The 19,649-nt window shown below is 61.7% G+C and overlaps 1 protein-coding gene across 4 annotated transcripts in view; it reads right to left on the minus strand.

The window, feature by feature from the left end:
• Positions 1–2,743: 2,743 nt before the first annotated feature.
• PAX7 (paired box 7) overlaps positions 2,744–19,649 on the minus strand; it is a 92,766-nt gene continuing 75,860 nt past the window's right edge. For all 4 annotated transcript variants that reach the window (XM_089299240.1, XM_089299241.1, XM_051858050.3 and 1 more), the window contains exons 8-9: positions 9,571–9,817; positions 2,744–2,993 (exon numbers count right to left, since the gene is read on the minus strand). In XM_089299240.1, the coding sequence (XP_089155366.1) occupies positions 2,878–2,993; positions 9,571–9,817 (363 nt within the window). In that variant the 3' untranslated portion in view covers positions 2,744–2,877. The remainder of the gene's footprint in view (positions 2,994–9,570; positions 9,818–19,649) is intronic.

Genomic DNA, 19,649 nt, shown 5'->3' on the forward strand with positions numbered 1-19,649 from the left:
CCCGCCCCTCTTCTTCTCTTGCTCGTTCCTCTGGCCAAGGCACAGCCACGGTCCGCCAGGTGTAGAAGAGCAAGTGCTCCCACGCCTCACCCCGAGGCTCTTCGTCACGGCAGGAGGAAGCGACACGCCGAATGGAGACACAAAGCGACAAGACCGGAGGGACCCGGCCGAGCCAGGAATGTATACTCTGAAACGCACGATACGCAGAGAGGTCCCTACAGGTGGTCCCTGGCACTAACACGACACACACCGCAGGCTTTCCTGTTGTAGCGTGTGTGTGTATATATATTTATATATGTATAAAAAAGTCCACTTCCTATAAACAAACAGCACGTCACCACATTTCCAACTAATGTACAATGAACTCGGCAGAGGCCCCGCCCCCCTCGCCCCCGCCGCGAGCAGGACCGACAGCTACGGGCGATCAGTTGAAGGGAACATCTCTTATCTGCTATGGACTCTATGTACAGGGGTGGCTGAGGCTGGCTTCTGGGGTGGCCAGGCCTTCTGTTTCCGACTGTGGCCCCCAGCCCCCACTGAGATGGAGGCCTGGAGCCACTCGTCCAGCGTCGTCGCTGGTGAAACTGCCGGCTCAAGGTGGAGCTTCATGGACAGAGCCGGTCACACACATCAATACGGAAGGTTTTAGGGACAACCTGTCCGGGTCAAGGGCATCCTGCTGAGGAGGGCGGGGCTCCTCAGTCCTACTGAGACCGTGGCCTGGGACGGGCTCAGAGGTGCCGGGTGAAGCCGTCTGGATACGCCCAGGCAGGTGTGGGGTCCATTTCTCCCTAGGGGATAGACACTCGGCGTTGGTCCTAGCGTTGGAATGCCACCTTCTGGGGGGAGTCAGGGGTCGGGCTGCATGGTCCTGATGTCACCTGAGATCCCTGCTCCTCAGACACGTCCTGAGAAGGCCTCCAGGGACAGATGCACCATTCCAGGAATGCGGATGAAGTGGTTGGTCGTCGGGAGGAGCTCACCACGCCTTTTCTCTCGTCCGGAGCTTGGAGAACCGGGGTTCCTGGAGCTGGAGCCCCAGCTGAAGCCTCGGCTGACCCTGACGGGCCACAGGCGTCTGGGTGTCCACTGCGACCACAGTCTGTCCGGCCCCCACTCACTTGACCAGGCTCTTCTCAGAGATCTGAGCTGCTGTGGCCACGCCCAGGACAGCCGAGGACGAGAAGCAGGTGAGCATTTGTCACAGCGGTGATGTCCACGCAGACAAGCGACTTCGGGTCCTGCCCGTCCAGCCTTCCTGGAGACCTCGGGAGACACTGAGGCAACAGCCCTCCCCTCTGGGGGGCGCTGTGCTGGGTGGGGACAAGAGACATGGACTGAGCATAGGGCTGGCTTCTCGCGCCCAGGTGGGGACAATCGGGTCCAATGTTTATGCATTCAGTGCCGTGTGCACATCACAGGTGCCGGGTGCACAAGGCGGGTGCCCTGCCCTCCAGCAGCACTTGACAAAGGTGAGCCAAGGGCAGAACAGACAACGATGCTGACAGGGAAGACGCACACGACGCTGGCAACTAGACAAAGGTGGCGAGAAGCCTCGTGGGAGGAGTGAACAGGGGCTTGGAGGGCCCCCGAAGGGCCCAGCTCTTCAAGAGAATGGAGCTTGAGTGGTGAAGGAGGGTGCTTCTCCCTCGTCTCTGGAACCTTTGGTATCTCCCTCTGCAGGGGGTGGTGCCTTGCAAAGCGGCCACACGGACCGGACCTCAGCTCAGCTGTGCTGCGTCACGGGCTGGGCGTGCGTCAACACTGAACCGTGCCACTCTGCGAAGACAGCCACATGCCCTGATGCGAGGGGACTGGGAGGTCTTATCTGTGGGTAAGTGGGGGGGGGGACCCCTGCTGGGTGCAGGAGCCCAGCTCCAAAGGTCTTTGCAGCCCCCAGGGAGCCCCTTCTGAGATCAGGCATGTGTGGGCGGGGCTGGGGGCTCTGCCGGAGGCTTTGGGCAGAATCTCAGCTCCATGGGCTGTGGATCTGAAGGCTGCGAGCTGCCACCTTAGCCAACCAAGGCTCGCACCCCCAAGCAGAGGGGTCCTGGGTATGCAGGGTCCATCCTGAGCCTCCTCTCACCCGGGCCCCCTTCCCCAAGGAAGCCGGCAGGTTCTGCAGGTCCAGGCCCCACGTGGAGTAGACAAGTTGGAGGTGGGGCTTCAGGCAGAGTCCTCGGCTTCCAGGTGTCTGCTTTGGGGCTAACCAGCCCTGCCCCCACCCCATGTGGCCCCGCTCCCTGACAGAGCCTCTTCCTGCCTGGGCTGTGTCTCCCCCTACCCAGCAGGGGTGTGTGGGGAAGGTCCTGAAGCCCTCCTGATCCCTGCGTGGAGGCCAGACTGTTGCCTCGCTTACTCCCCGGGAAGAGCCCAGGGCCGGGTACCCCCTCTGCTGGAGCCCCAGTGCGCAGAGGCGGCAAAGGCTGTGCTGCCGACACTGGGCCACTGACCCACCTGGGAGGGCCGGCCCCCAGCACCTGCAGCTGAGAGCGGCCCTGGGGCCTTATTCTCCACGTCCGCCAGGGCACCCCCTGCACCCCGGCCCGAGTCTCAGGCACCATCCTTCTCCTCTGGGAGCCTGTTCAGGGTGAGCCAGAGGTGGCCCGGAGCCCAGGACAGGCTGCACGGCGAGAGCACCATGGGCTGGCCACACCCTCTGGGGAGAGTGCAGGGCGGGGGCTGAGAGGGAGAAACCAAGGGGGTCACTCTGGGTCCGGAAGCGCAGGGGAACACACACGGGCTGTGCACCTCCAGGGGCCGGCGATGAGAAGGGACTGGGCTCCCCTTGTGGCCTCCTGAGACACCAGGGGCAGGAGCGGGCTGAAGCGGGGAGGGGGCTGGGCGGGGCTGGGCGGGGGGCAGGTTGCCCGGGCCCTAGTAGGCTTGGCCGGTCTCCACAGGCAGCAGTCCCAGCACGGCGGAGTGCTCCCCCAGCTTCATGCGGCGCTGTGTGGACAGACTCACGTTTTTGGCCAGGTAGTCAACAGCAGCTGGGGAGAGAGAGAGACACTTGTAGAGACTGGTGTTCTTTCTTTGTCCCTCCATCTTCCTCCTCCTTCCTCCTCTCTGTCCATCCACCCAGCCAACCATCCCTCTACTCATCCTTCCATCCCTATACCCACCTGCCCACCCATATATCCACCCACCCATCCATGCACTCACCCACCTATCCATCCATCCATCCACCTACCTATCCAGCCATCCACCCATCCATCCACCCACCTATCCATCCACCCACCTATCCATCCATCCACCTATCCAGCTATCCATCCACCCATCCATCCACCCGCCCACCTATCCATCCATCCACCCATCCATCCACCCATCCACCCACCCATCCACCCACCCACCTATCCATCCATCCATCCACCCGCCCACCGACCCATACGTCCTTCTGTCCATCCATCCGCCCTCCCATTCATCCATCCTTACACCTCTTCCTGAAGCTCTTTCTTCCACTCCTCTCCAATCATGCAGCAAACGTCCACCAAACACTTATTTGCTCAGGTCCCTCAAGAAGTTCAGGCGCCCACCCCTCTTCCAGAAAGCCCTGCTACGGAGGACATCCGGCAAGTCCCACTGAGTCCAGGCCGTCGGGAGGCCAGGTCCTCTGCCCTCTCTCGGCCATGAGCTCAGCTCCCCCCGGTTGAGACAACGCAAGACTCCCGCTCCAAAGCCAAGGCAGCCTCAGCAAGTGGCCTGAGGGCTCCACGCAGAAGCAAGAGCCAGGCTCGAGCTGAGACACCAACACGCAGGAGCCAGGTCTGGCCACCCAGAGGGGGCAGACGAGTGTGTGAGGGTGTGTGCACGTGCGTGTGTGAACAGCGGGCACAAGACGACCTATGGAGTAATGATGAGTGTGGCCGTGAACTTCACCTGAGGGCAATACCTGCTCTAGCACATCCGTGTCTGCGTTGTGCACCCTCGGGAGAGGGTGGGACAGTGGGGATGCCTGGGCGGGCGCTGGCACCACATCTAGGCGAGCGCCACCCGAGCCAGGGATGTGTGCCTGTTTGGTACAGCCATGCCATGCGCTTGAGTGCGTGTGTCTTTCTTTCCTAACTGTGGCTTCTGCGGTCAGACAGAGTTGCTGCCTCCGAAGCCAGGGTCCGGTACTGTGGCCAATCCAACGCCCCAGGGCCTCGAGGACCAGGAGTGAGACAAAGGCAAAGACAACACCGTGCTAAGCCCACCACTCGCTCTACCGCCAGCCCAAGAGGGACCACACTCTAGATGCTTGCCCTAAGTGGGAGGCTCCCGCCGAGGGCAGGTGGGTGGAGCCATCAGGTGATAAACACCGAGGGTGGGGCTGAGAAAGGCAAGTGGGCAATGCTGGTCACCGAGCCACAAAAGGCATTACTGCCTCGCGGTCTGAATGACCTACGATCAAACCCGGGCCTGCCGCCTGTGGTTTACAGTCTGGAGCACACCACCAGCCAAGCCTCAGTGTGCTAGTCTGTAAAGTGGGGATGGTCCCAGCAGGAGGCTGCAGAGCTGTGGTCAAGGGTCCACAATAACCTGCCTGTGAAGGTCAGTGGCAGGTGCCTGGCACACTGGCGATGAGTTCAAGCCCCATGGGCTCAAACGCAGGGGGACCCCAGAGCTGGCGCTGGGTAGACCAGTGGGACCCCTGATGAGGACAGGCAGGACAGGGTGGCAAATGGGAGGCTGGCAGTCCCAGCTCCTCCTGGCTTGCGTGGCCTCGGGCAAGCCCCTTTGCCTCATTAGGTCTGTTTCCTGGGGAGCCAGTTCCGGCTTCCTCCAAGGCCGCTGCTAACACCCTCATGAGAAAATGTTCTTCAAGGTGGTAACCTCAGAGGCTTAGAGGCACAACCACCTGGATTTCAAAAGCATGTGCAAATGCCCTGGGGTCTCTCTGAGGGAGGAGGGGGGTGTCTGGAGCTTGCCAAGCCCCCAGGTGGGTGATGAGAGCAAAGTTACAGCCCACGTATGGCTGAGCTGAGCCCCAGGGGCTGCCGTCCTCTGATTTGCGGGGTCTCCAGGCTCCAGACGGCACAGCAGTGAGGGTTCTGGCCAGTCTTGCCTGGGGCCTGTCCCTAATTCCGGGAGGGGGTGAGGCACTTCCATCTCTGGTCTGGGGGAGACCTTGGGTCCCTGGCCACATCTCCTCTGCCACCTCAAGCCAGGCTCACCTGGGCACCAGAGTCCACCCTGCCCTGCTCTTGGTGGGGTAGCGGCCTTTGGCAGGGGAGGCCCTGGGACCCCCAGAGCTCGCTGGAGCCAGGCCTTGTTCTAAGCTCTTAGGGCACACCACAGCTCTATGAGGCACCAAGTGCTGACGTCCCCATTGTAGAGAGGTCAGAACTGAGGCCGTGAGCAGCTGCCCAACCCGCAAGACCACAAGGCTCGTGACCTGCGGAGCCAGGATGCCATCGGACGCCAGCTACTACTCCCCCTGCACAGAGTAGCGCTGCATGTGAGCTTTGGGTCTGACTGCTCCCATTGTATGGATGTGGAAACTGAGGGCCAAAAGATCACGGGAACAGCGTATCAGCAGGAGGAGCCGGGCTGGATCCTGCTCGCGCCTCTGGCTACTCTGTGTGTCCCCTCTTTTGCCTCTCTCAGTCAGCCCGCGGACCAGCACACAGTAGGCGCTTACCCCGGCCCCATCCAGGTGCCCAAGGAAATGCTGGGAAGCCCAACGTCACCGGTGCCCCTGCCAATGTCAAGGGCGCCGTGCGGAGCCCAGGGACTGGCGGGGGCAAGGCTGTGCTGACTCTCAGCATGGCCACTGTCAGGGGCCCTCCCTGTGCCTCTGTCTCTCCGTGTCTTCACTCCTCTGCCTCACACCCGCGCCCGAGCTCTACACATCTCAAATTAGATTAACCGGGAGGTGGCAGGAGATGCGGTGGTGATGCCAACCAGTAAACAAATCTCAGCCGTCAACGCCTCGCCAGCCCGCGGCCCCAGAGGACCCTTCTAGACACAAATTCTTATTAGACTTGTCAGATCTATTAAAATTCTTTTCACACTTCTGCGTCCTATCAGCCCCATCATTAGCACAGCCCCGGCCTCTGGGAACACCGGGGCCATATTAATCTGCCGGGTGCCCCTGGCCCTGGCCCCCTGCCCCCACCCACTGCAGGGACAGGGAGTGACAGACAGATGGACGGACAATGGCCGGGGTGGGAAGGAAGGTGTGAAGGTGCCCCCTGGCAGCAGCAGAGGCGCGGGGAGAGGGGAGGCCTCCGTGGCTTGCGTCTGGCCCACGTGCCTGTGCCATCCAGGCACACCTGGAAGGGGGCCCGCGTGGGCGGGGCTGCAGGTGCGGCTCTGTGCTCACTGAGTTCAAGGATTCGCGCTGCCGGGTGCCGTCAGGCAAACAACCGCTCTCGGGCTCTACTTCCTCATCTGTGCAATGGGCACAGCCACGTACACGGAGAGGCCGAGACGGCGGAACGCCAGACCCGGAGCAGGTGCCGGTAAGCGGTTCCTTCACCCACAGTGTATGTGTGTAGGACTTAGGTGTCTATGCATACACTCTCGCGGGCCAGGGCTCCCATCCGATCCACCTCTGTGTGCGTCGGTCCGGCTGCAGGTGCACCTACGAGCACCGATCCATGCGTGGGCGGGTGCCGCCGTCTGGCCTGAGTGTCTCTCACTCTGCTCTGTGACTTGGAGTCAGGGGGCACGGAGCCCACCGGCCCTGGCTGCGGACTCCGGGAAAGCTGCCCGGCTCCCCTTAACCTGTCGTCTTTGCACCTGCGCTACGCTTATCTGGGAACAGTAACTTTGAAGTCATGTCAATGGCCGGCACTGCGGCTCACTAGGCTAATCCTCCACCTTGCGGCGCCGGCACCCCGGGTTCTAGTCCCGGTTGGGGCGCCAGATTCTGTCCCAGTTGCCCCTCTTCCAGTCCAGCTCTCTGCTGTGGCCAGGGAGTGCAGTGGAGGATGGCCCAGGTCCTTGGGCCCTGCACCCGCGTGGGAGACCAGGAGGAGGCACCTGGTTCCTGGCTTCAGATTGGTGCAGCGCACCTGCCACAACACACTGGCCGTAGTGGCCACTTGAGGGGGGGGTGAACTAACGGAAAAAGAAAGAGCTTTCTCTCTGTCTCTCTCTCTCTCACTGTCTAACTCTGCCTGTCAAATAAATAAATAAGAAAGTCATGTCAATGAGAAACACGCTAAACTGGTGCCCAGGACAGAAGTGAGCAGGTGAGCGGCCAGGCTGGGCGTGCCCCAGGCAGTGTGGACACACAGCTCCTGCACACATGCTGAGGGAGCCCGGGCCCGCGGCCGTGGGACACACCTGTCCTCCAATGACAGAGGTCAGGGAGATGGCACAATGGAAACTGGAGGTGGTGGAGTCTGGTCCCCGAATGCCATTTCACAGATGGGAAGACTGAGGCCCAGAGAGGCAAGTGTGTGCCTCACCCAAACAAGCAGGTGGCAGAAGAGCAGGCTGCCCTCCGGGCCCGGCCAGCCCCAGCCCACAGCCCAGTGCCTTTGGGTAGGCCTGGAGAAAGCGGCCCAAGGGCAGCTCTGAGCTCTCCCTGGAGGAGCTGGGGGGCGAGGGGAGGGAAAAGTTGAGGCAGGAGGAGCTCCTGGCCTCCCCACGCCCCGCTCCTCCAGCAGTGGGAACAAACGCGCCTTTCTCGCCTCCTGGGCCCCTTCCCTTTTTTGATCCCCCTCCCCCAGCGCCCCATGCCGGCTGCGGGGTTAATTTTATTTCCGAATCGGGCAGGCGCCTCTGGAGCAGGGCACGGGCTCCGGGTGTGACTAACGCCCGCCCCAGGCCGGCTGCCGCTCTGATGAAGAGCATGTGTGTCCCGCGCCACGCTCGGGCGCATGGGCGGGGTCAGGGGGTCGCCGGGGCCCTTGGACACTCGCCCATGCACACGTGTGCACCCTCTCAGACACGCATGCGGTCCCACAGCCCTGTGGGGCACACAGGCATGGCACACTCACACCCCCTGCTGCTGGTGCTGCACTCCTACTGACCCACAGCCCACAGGGCACCTGACCTTGCACACACAGCCCCAGACACACACCATGTGCCTGCCTGCACACACACGCACATGTATGTACTCACGCACACACAAGCACGTGTACACACATCCATATGCACATGCCGGAATGCACTGTAACCATACGTGTGCACACACATTCACATACAACCACACATGTGCATCCTATGTGTGCTGTGTGCTATTGTGTGTGTGTACAGGAATGGCCCTGTGCACATTCCTACACATGGCTGTCATACTCACACACACACACCTATATGCCAAGACGCACGCACACACACACACATGCTAAAATACTCAGACACACCCCACACACAGGATGCGTGCACGGCCACACACGAGTCATCACACATCCGGGACAGCCACCTCCACGCACATGTGCAAGCGTGCACACACGCACGGAGGGTCCACGCACACAGCTGGGAGGCGGAGGCCCGCACAGCTGGCTCTCATTTAGCCATGGAGGCCAAGGTCATGTGAGGAAGAGCTGGGGGGCGGTACAGGAAGCAGAGGGCAGAGAGGCCAGGCCAGGGCCGGGGCGAGGGCAGAGGGTCCCTCGGGCTCAGAGGCCCCGCCCTCTCCCCCCGTGGGCCCTTCTGATTAGTTTGACACCAGCAGGTGAGGCCTCTGTAGGGAGGTGGGGCAGGAGGGGAGCCTGGCGACACCCTGCTCCCTGCCCCCGGCCCAGGGCCTGCCTTGCCACTGGCCCCGTACGGAGGCCTCCTCCAGCCGTCGGTCTGGGGGTCTGCGGGTCCTAGCTCCAGGCACGTGGTGCCAAGGGGACAGTGGCCACTGCACACACAGTCCAGGGAGATGGAGGTGAGGGAAAGAGCTCCAGGCTTGGCTCCCAGCCACACCTGGGGCGGGAAGGGTGAGCAGCCCCTCGGCCCCTCGGCGACTGAGCACAACTGGGAAAGCAAACTCCAAGTGTTTGTTTTACATTGATCTAATTTGAATTTTAAAGCTGGCCTTCAATTTAGCTATTTCGTGGTTGGGAAACTTGGAATTCTATTTGGAGCAACTTGGGTGTGCAAATCTACTTTCCTGATTGTTAAGTTTATACAGTTTGAGTATTTCCAGCGAAACTTGCGGTGTCTGGATTTAAAGGGGCTGTACCTGTAAAACACGTACTGCTTGTCACAGACACTAAGTCATTCACTCACTCATTCATTCATTCACCCATCCAGCACAAAAAAGAACATGAAGTCTCCCACTATTTTACATGGAAACAATCCTCTTTTGGATATATGGGATTAAATAAAATACGTTAGCAAAAGCGATGCCACTTGTTTCTTTATACAGTTTAAAATGTGGCGACTGAAACTCATGCAATGACATCTGTGGCCACAGAAACCCAGGTGGAGGGGCTGGGGCCTGGTCACAAGGTCAAGGAGACAACCTTGACTGATGCCCGGCTTAGCGTCCCCTTGGGCCAACCCTGTCTCCTTTCTGGACTTGAACTCAACCATCTGTGACATGCGTGCCCACACCCCAACACCATCTTGCCCTCTCTAGAAACACATGGAGGCCCCACAAGCGGCAGTGGGAGGAGGGGAGGGGAGGGGAGGGGCACTCACTCTGGCCGTACTGGCCGTACTGGTAGCCAGCCACGGGGTCCACGCTGTAGCCGGTGGTGCTGTAGGTGGGCGGGCAGTAGGACTGGGAGGTGGGTAGGCTGTCTCCCGGCTTGATGGAGTCCGCCCGCTGGCTGCAGCTGGCCGAGATGGAGGTGGCCGAGTCCAGGCCGCCGTGCAGCGGGGACAGGGAGAAGTCGGCCTGCGGCTGCGGGGCCACCGCGCCGGGGTTGCTCAGGATGCTCATCACCTGCGGGGGACAGACGGTCAGTGTCGCCGGCAGGACAGCCCTGGGGGAGGGGCGCGGCCTGTGCCGGTTCCTCCCTGCAGGTCCCTGCAGCGTGCCGTGGGGCTGCGGTTTATCTGCCTTGCGCGTCCCATGCCTGAGGAGGTTCCCAGTCTGCAGCATTTCTCCTGCGAAGTCCTGACCCCAGGGCACAGGGCCTGATCACCCCATGCTCCCCAGGGACTGGCTCTGAGACGCACCCTGAACTAGTGAATGAGTCTACGCACGCGTGAGCTACCCACATAGGGGCGCCTCTCCCATCCGCCCGGGGGGCTCTGCTAAATCAGAACCGTGCCTCCTCCATCAGACTGGGGCGCCCCCACCTTCCAACACAAACACGCGAGTACGCTTCTGGATCTGCCCAGCTTCATGCCCCTTCCTGTGCCAGCCTGGCTCTGCTCTCAGCGTCTCTGGACTTGGCGCCTCCTGCCCCACAGCACCAAGTCAGAGCCAAAGCTTTCCAACCGCCTCCTGTGGCGCTGCCAGCCCCCGACGCCCGTGCCCACCCCCGCCCCGCCTGGCCCGGCTCAGCAAACAGGCCCTCCCCATCAGGACCAGCGGGCAGCCTGCCAGGAAGAAGCCCATCTCCAGAAACTCAGCTCAAAAACCAGGTGCTTGGGTCGCTGGGCCTTCACTTACTCATTCAACAAACATGCATGGGTGGTGACTGTGTCCCCAGATGCCAAAGAGCAAGCCACGGTCCCTGCCCTTGGCCGGAGGGGGGTGGGGAGGGCTGGCAGGAAGGGAGGGGGGGAGCCCGGACCTGGTCGGGGAGGACCTAGCAAAGGCCCAGAGCGATGCAGGCCACGAAGAGGCCGCTCACGGGGGCACTCGCCCATCCTGTGGGTCCAGAAACGCATCCGCGGGAGGGGCCATGTGGGCAGCAGGAGTCCCTGGAGACTGGGAGGGCTCGGGGCCTGGGAGTCCAGGGGAGGCGGGCGAGGGCAGGGGCGAGGGGCAAGTCTTTGCGGGGCCCTGGTGACCTCCTGGTGATGCCATTCGTTCCACGAGGCAGTGCAGGGGGGAGGCCCCGCTGGTCACCTGCCCAGCCTGAGCTCCAGACGCACAGGGCAGTCCCCACCAGGCACGCGCTCTGCTGCCTGCCTTCCCCAGGGCCGCCAGGAGACAGCCAGCCTCGGCCGTGGAGACACGACCTTTCCGCTGCCCCCACCCCTGGCACAGGCACCAAGGCCTGGCCACAGACACGGACTCCCCAGGGACAAACCCCCGGTTCCTGCGGGACCAAGGGCGGGGTGGGAAGAGCAAGGTCCCTTAACTAGCACGCAGGGGGAGAGGGGATGCCGGTGGCTGGGACTGAGTCGAGCTCAGCTTGGAATCGCTCAGGAAGTGCCTCCCCTCCTCCCTCCCTCCCCCTCCTCTTAGCTCCCTCCTGTGCCTCTCCCAATCCAGAGGCCCAGGGAGCCGCAGGGGCAGAGCTACAACGCCCATTTCTCTTGTGTAAACACTGAGGCCCGCAAAGGGCCCTTGGCTTCCCCAGATCTCGCGGCAGGCCTGCAAGGGAGCAGCAGCTCAGGCCCCGTTCACCTGCCTGGTCAGAGCTGCCTCTCCAGGAAGGCCCTCCCTCCAGGGACCAGCAGCCAACATCTTCCCGGGCGGCAGGTGGGATGGGGTCCCTCACCGGGGGGCCTGGTCCCTCTGGAAGGCCGGGGCAGAGCCCCCCACTGACTTCCGCCTCTGGGTGTCACTCTGGGGCCCTGAAGTCCCCTCCTTTATCCTTTGCCTCCCAGAGGCGTCTCCACTTAGCGGGTGGGATTTAGGCGGATGAAGCGGCATCGCAGTCCCATGCAGCCGGCACAGGTGCACAGGTAGCTGTCTTGAGTTTTCCAGAAGGAGAGAGAAGCCCAGCAGGGAGGCAGGAGCGGCGGGCACCGTGTGCGTTACTCTGGCCATGCCCAGTATCGTGGGGAGCAGAGGCCAGCAGCGGGGAGCAGCTGCGACCAACTGCGACCATCTGGGTGGGAAGTCCTCGTGCTCGGCCCAGGAATTTGCTGCGGGGGACAATGGGGAGGGGGAGGAGGGCATCCCAGGGGGGCATCTCAGGAATCTGATTCCACCCTGAGGGTTAGGAGACAGGTTCCCAGGCTAGACCTCCCTTTCCACCTACAGTGAGAAGCCAGCACGCACGCCAAGCCCCACCCCACACAAGCATGGACGCTGCTCCCTGTTCGCAGGAGGCCCGGGCCCTAAGAGCAGACCTAGCAGCTCGGGGAGAACGTGCGGGTCCCAGCTTCCGGGGCTATGGCAGGTGCAGGACCCCCAGCCCTGCTTCCGGCCGTCCCTGCTGCACGCCATCCAGATGCGACGAAGGTGGCGGGGGTGGGGGGTGGGGAGAGGACACAGGTGCCTTGGACAGGCTGAGCGCTCGTCCTGTGAGACGACAATATGCACAGAACTGCGGCAAACCTGACCTCATCTCTCGGGAATTCTCCACGGCCCCTTGGAACCTTCCAGCAAAGGCTTCCTGTGATCCGACCTCGGCCCCCTACCCCGGCTCCCCCCACCCCACCTACCCCACACTCTATATCCCAGCTACACAAAACACCATGCGCTTCCTGCACTCGCTCACGTATTCATTCAACAAACAAATCTCACCGGGGGGTACTTGTGCTGGGCCAGGGGCAGGGCGGGACCGTGAGGACAGCACAGAGCTGGCTTTCAGCCAGGCCTGCAGCCTCGGGGCCTGCACTGTGTCTGTTGTGTGCAATGGGCTCCGAGCAGCTCTGCCGAATGCGTGCGCGTTCACCGCATCGGTGTTTTGGAGCACGTGTTATGCACCAGTGCCCTGGTTCCGGGAGCTCTCAGGCTAATGCAGGAGCTGAGAGCAACCAGATAAGTGACAATTTCCGATCCTGATAAATGCTTCGGAGGAAAAACAAGGGGATATGGATTGGGGGGGAGAGTTGGGCAAGGCTTCCCCAGGGAGGTGATGGTCAACAGGGCCAGAAAGAACCAGTCATGGCAAGATACAGCAGACGAGCTTTCCAGGCAGGCAGGTGAATCAGCAAGTGCAAAGGCCCTGGGGTGGGAACACCCTGCAGGCTTAAGAAATAGCAGGAAGGTCAAGGTTGAGAGCAGAAGCCCGGACGCCGCAGGCCTCCTGCAGTCCTTTGTTCACAGGGGCTAGCGAGGCGCCCAGGGGCTCCAGAGGCCTTGGACCCTGGCCGTCACCAGCAGCTCAGAAACAGCTCGGCCCAGGAGCTTTTCCTGTAATGGGATTTGCTCAATGGGATTCGCCCTGGAACATCCAAGCAAATCCACATCTGTGGCTCTTCTGAGTCCCCGGAGGCCTGAGGACCAAGGACTTGCCTTGCATGGGACACACACACACACACATGCACACACTCGCACACACAGATGCATGGACACACATGTGTTCACATGTACACGCACGCACACACATGTGCCTGCACACTCATGTGTGCACATATGGATACACGCGCTCACATGCACACACATGCACTCACATGTACACATGTGCACACGCACACATACACTCACGTGCACACACAAATACATGCATGCACACACTCGTGTGCACACACACACTTATGCACACATGCACACTCCCACGTGCACACACACCCCGTCTCCAGGCAGGGCAGCACCACGCAGCTGCCCTGGCCCCTCCTCAAGTCCTCAAACCGACGGGCTGATATCGCTCCTGTACTGCAGACGGGGAAACTGAGGCACCGGGCAGCGGCCAGGCTCACCTGAGATCAGGCCGCCGAGACGAAGCGGGGCCAGGCGCCCTCTCTCCCCACCACGGCCCCCCAGCACGCCCACAGCCCTGCAGGCCCACGGGGGGCCCACACCCGCAGCCCGGCTGGCCCGGGGAGTTGGCGGTCCCGCTCGGCACAGATGCAGGAAGCACTTGCCCACGGGGCGGGGCCCCGCCGAGGCCTGGGGCCTGCAAACTTTTGAACTTGAGGAAGTCCCGGCCTGCTGCGGTCATCCCCCCCCTCAAGAATGCTCAGGCCTCTCCCCGGGTGGGTCCCCGCGTTCCCGGTGACCTTGCTCTCACTAATGTATCACTTCTTGCTACGTTACCGTTACTAACTCAAAATCAATACCGACCTCCACATCTGTAAGGTTTTATCTGAAGGCAAATCTCAGGGCTGTCCATCAGGCTGACTGACAGCCATCCCTTCCTCTCCCCCCGCCCCTCCCCCACCCGGCCCCCAGCCTCTTCCTCTCCCTGTGCTCCAAATCAGTCCCAGCCTCAACCAGACTAAACCAACGAGGGGCCAGCCCCACCCTCCCTTCCGCCCGCCCGCTGGGGAGAGGCTGGCAGGTCTCGGGGGTGGGGCCCCCCTTCCACAGCCTCCGCTCGCCGCCGCGCTCCCCTACTTTAAAAGAAGGGGATGGGGAAAATGTAATTAATTCCCTCCGTTCCTGAGCTGGCCCTGAGGGCCTGGGACCGAGGAGGCTGAGCTGTGAGATCTGCACCCTCTGTGATAACCCAGCGCGGCTTTGGGGGCACTGCAGCAATTAGAAGGGGCGATCGCCAGCATGGGGGCTCCGTGGCAGGGGCCGGGTGGGTGGGGGCCGCAGCAGGGTGCGGACGGGAAAGGGGGGCGCAGGGGCTGGGCGCCAGGATCAGCTGCAGGTCAGACAGCACGCTGCCTGGTGTGGGGGAGGGACTCCGAGAGGACAGCAGAGGACACTCGGCCACGCCGTGCAGCCTGGGGGCCCACGCAAGCGTCCGTACTCTGCCACTGACCCACTGGGACCCTGGCCCATGTCTTGAAACTCTGTGCCTCGGTCTTCTCATCTGTGTGATGGGGACTATAATAACTGTAGGTACCTAACTGGGCTTCCTGCAGGGGTAAAATGAGCCCCTAGGACCCTACAACAGTGCTGGTGCAAAGTCTGCTCCCGGTAAACGCGAGGTCCCCTTTCCCCTCCTTCAAGGTCTCTTCTACCTGGATGAGGAGGGAGGTGGGGGAGAGAAGGGGCCCGGCGCCCTGGCCTGACTAGAAAATGATCGCTGAGGAGCAGGATCGGGGGTCGCCCCAGGTCGGGGGTCATCCCTCTTTTCCGTTTTTCCCCAGGGCAGTGGGCACCCCGGGCACACAAGCCCCAGCACGCCCGGCCTGCAGGTGCGCATCTCCCGAGCGGAGGGAGCCGCCAAGGACATGGTGCCGCTGGGGGTCCATGACGTTCCCTGTGCAAAGGCAGACGCACCCAGCTCCGCGCCGCACACGGCGCCGAGCAGCACGCACCCAGCACCACGGGACACGCACGCCGGGTGGCTTTGCACCAAAACCCCCACCAAGGGTCACGATCGGCCTTCAAGTGCACACTCCCTTTTCTTAAAACTCACCACACACACACACACACACATATGTACCTGCACACACACCCAAGACCGGGGAGGCGACTTGTAGGACAGCCACAGACACAGGGGGAGTGACAGCAAACAGTGCCATGTGGCCCTGCCTCAGTCCCCAGCTGGTGTCTAACAGGGCCCACCCACCCGGCACGCAGGTCCAGCTGGGGCCCTGGTTCCCTATCTCTCTTGTTCATCCCCTTGGCTTCCACAAGAGTTGGGGTGCGGCGTGACCTCCGGGGGGAGCCTCTTTCCATCACTGGGGGTGGGGGCAGCTTGCCGAGCTGGGAATGCTTGTCTGGACGGGGTGGGGAACTGTCCCCAGCCTGGGGAGTCGGCCAACACCGCCCAGCTCATAGCTGGCTCTGGCTTCTAAGCGCCCGGAGCCCGTGGGGCCAGGGGGCCGGGGCCGCTCCACGGCCTGCACAGTGACATGGTCAAGTCCCCCAGGTAACTAACTGCAGACAAGTCTGACAACCACGGCTTTCAAGTCATCATGGTTGCTATATACACACAGTGGGTGCACACATGCACACCCCAAAGGGCCAAGACCAGCGCACACAAGACGGCCGCACAGACACGGCCACTCACACGGCACGGTGGGAACACTCAGTGAACCGCACATCGGCCACGCTGCAGTGGTCATCCCACTCATGGACGCATGTATGTTCACGGACACCGCAGCCTCACAATGCCACAGCTCACCTGCCTGCCCAGATCCAGCCCGTGCAGCCCCCAACACCCCTCCCCGCCCCCCCCCCCCGCCTTGCCGGTCCTCCTGCCGGCCCCAGCTCCACGCTGGGATTACCGCAAGCGGAGAAATCGCCCAGCCAGCCAGCGGCCACCACCGCGCCCCGGCTCTGCCTCTCAATTCTGCACTAAGAGGATCTGGGCCCCTCCCCTCTGCCTGCCCCCTGTGGACAGCAGTAATGGGCTTCGGGTGCTGACTTGGAGCTTCCAAACAAGATTTCCTGCAGGGCTCCAGCCCCCCCCCCCACCGCTGCCGCCTTCCAGCTCTGCTCGCAGCCTCACACCCCATCCCTGCACTGCCCACCGCCCCCACCAGCCAGCCCGGCCACCACATGCCGCCCTCCCCTCTCCTCCGTCAGCCCACCCGGCTGCTGCGGCTCCCTGCACAAACTCAGCACCCCCTGGAAGCCGTTACCCCACTGCTCAGATGGGGAAACTGAGGCCTATCTACAATCACCTAAGGGATGAGCGGCAGGACTGGGGCAAGAACTCCGGACCCTGACTTCCAGCCCAGGGCTCCCCTCGTACCCAGCTGTGGCCTTCATTTACCATAGACGGCTCAAAAACTGTGTGTGCGCAGTTTTCACGTGTGAGCACATGGAGTGTGCATGCGTGTGCACATGGCACTACCGTGTGTATTTGTGTGTGCTGTGTGTATTGAGTACCTCCCGCGTGCATGTGTGAGCACTGCCTATGTGTGTGCTGTAAGGGTGCATCTGTGTGTGTGCTTGTGAGTCTGTGTGTGCATGAGGATTGCGTGGGGGGTGAGCGCTGCACACGCATGAGGCACATGTCCTGTTTGTCCTTCCAGCCGAAACTCTCACCGAGAGCACGGGTGGGCTCAGGCCCTCGGCAGCTCGAAGGGGCCCGGGGAAAGCCAGGTCACCGACCACCATGTCTGATTAGCACGGGGCTCCCCAGAGCCGACTGGGGAAGACTCCTGGGCAGGCGCTGTGCCAGTCTGCAGCAGAAGGGACTCGGCTCCCCTCGGTGAGAACCTCCGGGCGTGTGCAAAGACCCAGAAGGGCTGAGCGCAGAGACAGCCCATCCCTGGGCTGCAGCCCCGCCTCCAGCTGATGCAGGCTGACCCTAACCCGGTGCACTGCTCATGAGACGAAACTCACACCCACACATGTATTCACATACTCCTATGTGCACACACCCACACACGCATGCACACCCACAACGTGTTCCCTTGTGGACTGGGCCCGGGTGCTCGGGGCAGACTTGTCCTACTCTCAGTGTCTGGCACATAGTAGGTGCCCAACAAACATTTGCTGAGTGCGCAGACTGATGAATGAGTGAGAAAATGAATGAGCAAATTCATGAATGAATGAGTGAGCGAGCAAATGTACGGATGAATGAGTGAATTTATCTGCAGATCCCCAGCACAGGGCCTGGCCCACGGTTGGCTGAGTGAAAACAATGAGCTGAGGGGTCCTGTGGCATGCTCACAACCCCTCCCCAACCCAGTGGATTTCAAAAAGCCCCTTCCCCACCCTGGGGGTCCTCAGAGGCTTTTAGTTAAAGGTTGCCTGCAGGTGGTGGAGGAGAGGGTGGACAGAATGGCTTCTCACTCACTAAGAATCTCACACACACACACACACACACACACACACACACACTTCCAATGTTTGGTCTATAAGGCGGCAACCTCTGAGTATCTAGAAAAATCTAGAAACATCTGAGACTTTTGTGCCCCCCCCTCCACTCCCCAGGCGGATCCTGGGTTGGCCCCAGTCTGAAGACGCCCACCCGTGCCAGGATGGGTCCAGGGGCTCTGGGCCCCCGACAGTTGCTGGAGCTGGTGGGATGCAGGGGGATTCAGAACCCATCTCTGATGGCGCGATAAATGGCAGCCGGGGGATTAGAGCGACTGGAGCAGCGGCGGCGCTGGGGACGGAAGGGGCCGATCGCCGGCAAAGATATGACTATTTAAAGATAATGATTGCATAAATTTAATTAGCACACTTTCACGCGGCAAATGGCCGTTTTGTAATTAATGTATCTTGCCTTACTAAGCATGAAAGAGCCCGTCTCCCCCGCCCTCCCCCACTCCCCCTCCTCTGCAGCCCTAATGAAAGACAGAGAGCAAGTGACAAAAACAGTTTGTCAGCGGCTCCAGGTGTCAGGGGCCTAATTGACTGAGTGGAGGCGGGGGGGGGGGTCTCCTTGACTCTGGCCCCAGCCCAGGTTGGGAGAGAGGAGGACCAGGAGGCCTGGGCTCACAGCCCCCCCACCCCGGGCGTGGGTGGCGGGAGGGGGTCCCGGCTGGTAATTGTCGCAGATGAGGATGTAGATTGGCTGTGGCAGGGGCTGAGTGGTGGCAGGAAGGCCTCGTTAGTGCCTGGGCAGACAAGCTGGCACTTATCACAATGCGTTAGGGACTCCTGGCCATGATCGCCCAGGCCCTGCCGGCCCGCTCCAAGGAGCAAAGTCCATCCGCGCGTGGGCCTCAGCTTCTGCGTGTATGAACTGGCCCCTGGCTACTGAGATGTTCGCATGGAGAAGTCACAGGTTTCCGTTAGTAAGCACCTACTGTGTGCAGGCAGCACCACCAGCTGTCTAAAAGCCACTGGCTCAACGACCGACGTGTTCGGTCCCTGAAACGAGGATGCGCCGTGCTTCCGTGCCCGGTGCTGGCTGGGCGCTGGGAAGCTGGGGAAAGGCTCCTGTCCACACCTTCTGGCAAAATCAAGAAAGGGCCAGCATCAAACCGTCCCAGATTCAAGGAACGTGGGTATAGTGAAAAGTGCTCCACTCTACAGATCAAGAAACCAGGCTTTAGGATACAACACAGTTTGTCCCACCCGCACCATCAGCAAGTGGTGGGGTGGGGATCAGGACTCGGAAGGTGTGACTCAAACGCCGATTCTCTTGTCATTGACCGGAGGGACTCACTGCGGGGCCGGCTCAGCCTCCTTCCCGCCCCCATGGTACCATCCCGCACAGGGGGACCGAGAAGCCGAGTGGCTCCACTTGGCTGTCAAGTGCAACGCTGTCCCTCCAAGTTGAGGCCACCTGGCTTTCCTGCAAGGTGCCCAGGTGACAGAGTGGACAGGGTTTGAGCTGCATGTCCACCTCCCGCACCAGGGCCATCCTGGGACCACGCCTAGGCTGGCCCCGCATAGCCCTCCACAGTCGCCATCAGCTGCCTCCACTGCCCACTGCCGGGCTCAGCCACAGGAGCCCTCAGCCCCTTCTTCTCTGAGGCAGGCAGAGCAGGGAGGCCTGGAGCCAGCCTGGGCTGCAGGAGCAGGGCCCGGCCAGCCCTCTCCCGGACCAAATTCAATTTCGAACCTTAATGACTTTGCAGAGCAGCGCAGGAGCGCGCTGACGCCACTCCTTTGCCGGCTGGGTGGTTCCCGGCCGGGCCACCGAGTGCGCAGCGGCCTGAGCCGGGAGAGCCCTGGGCCCCATCGAGAGCGGCGGGGGCGCTGAGCGAGTGAAAAATGTCAGAGCAAATTGCTCTTGACAGCGTTAATATCTGCACCTCATAGCAATAATTACATGTAAATAAATAGCAAAATCACACTCAGCTGGAGGCAGCTCGGGGAAGACAGGCGCGGCTAAGGACCAGCTGGGGACCCGCATGGCTCTGCTCCATTCTTCTCTCTCCTTCTTGGAGTCTCCTCCCCTCTCCCCCTCAACCAGGGGAGGATCCACAAGACCCTGGCTGCTCAGTTCAAACAGAAG

The sequence above is a fragment of the Oryctolagus cuniculus genome, chromosome 7 (assembly GCF_051225735.1).
Source record: "Oryctolagus cuniculus isolate XC-2025 breed Fujian yellow rabbit chromosome 7, ASM5122573v1, whole genome shotgun sequence".
Taxonomy (NCBI): Eukaryota; Metazoa; Chordata; class Mammalia; order Lagomorpha; family Leporidae; genus Oryctolagus; species Oryctolagus cuniculus.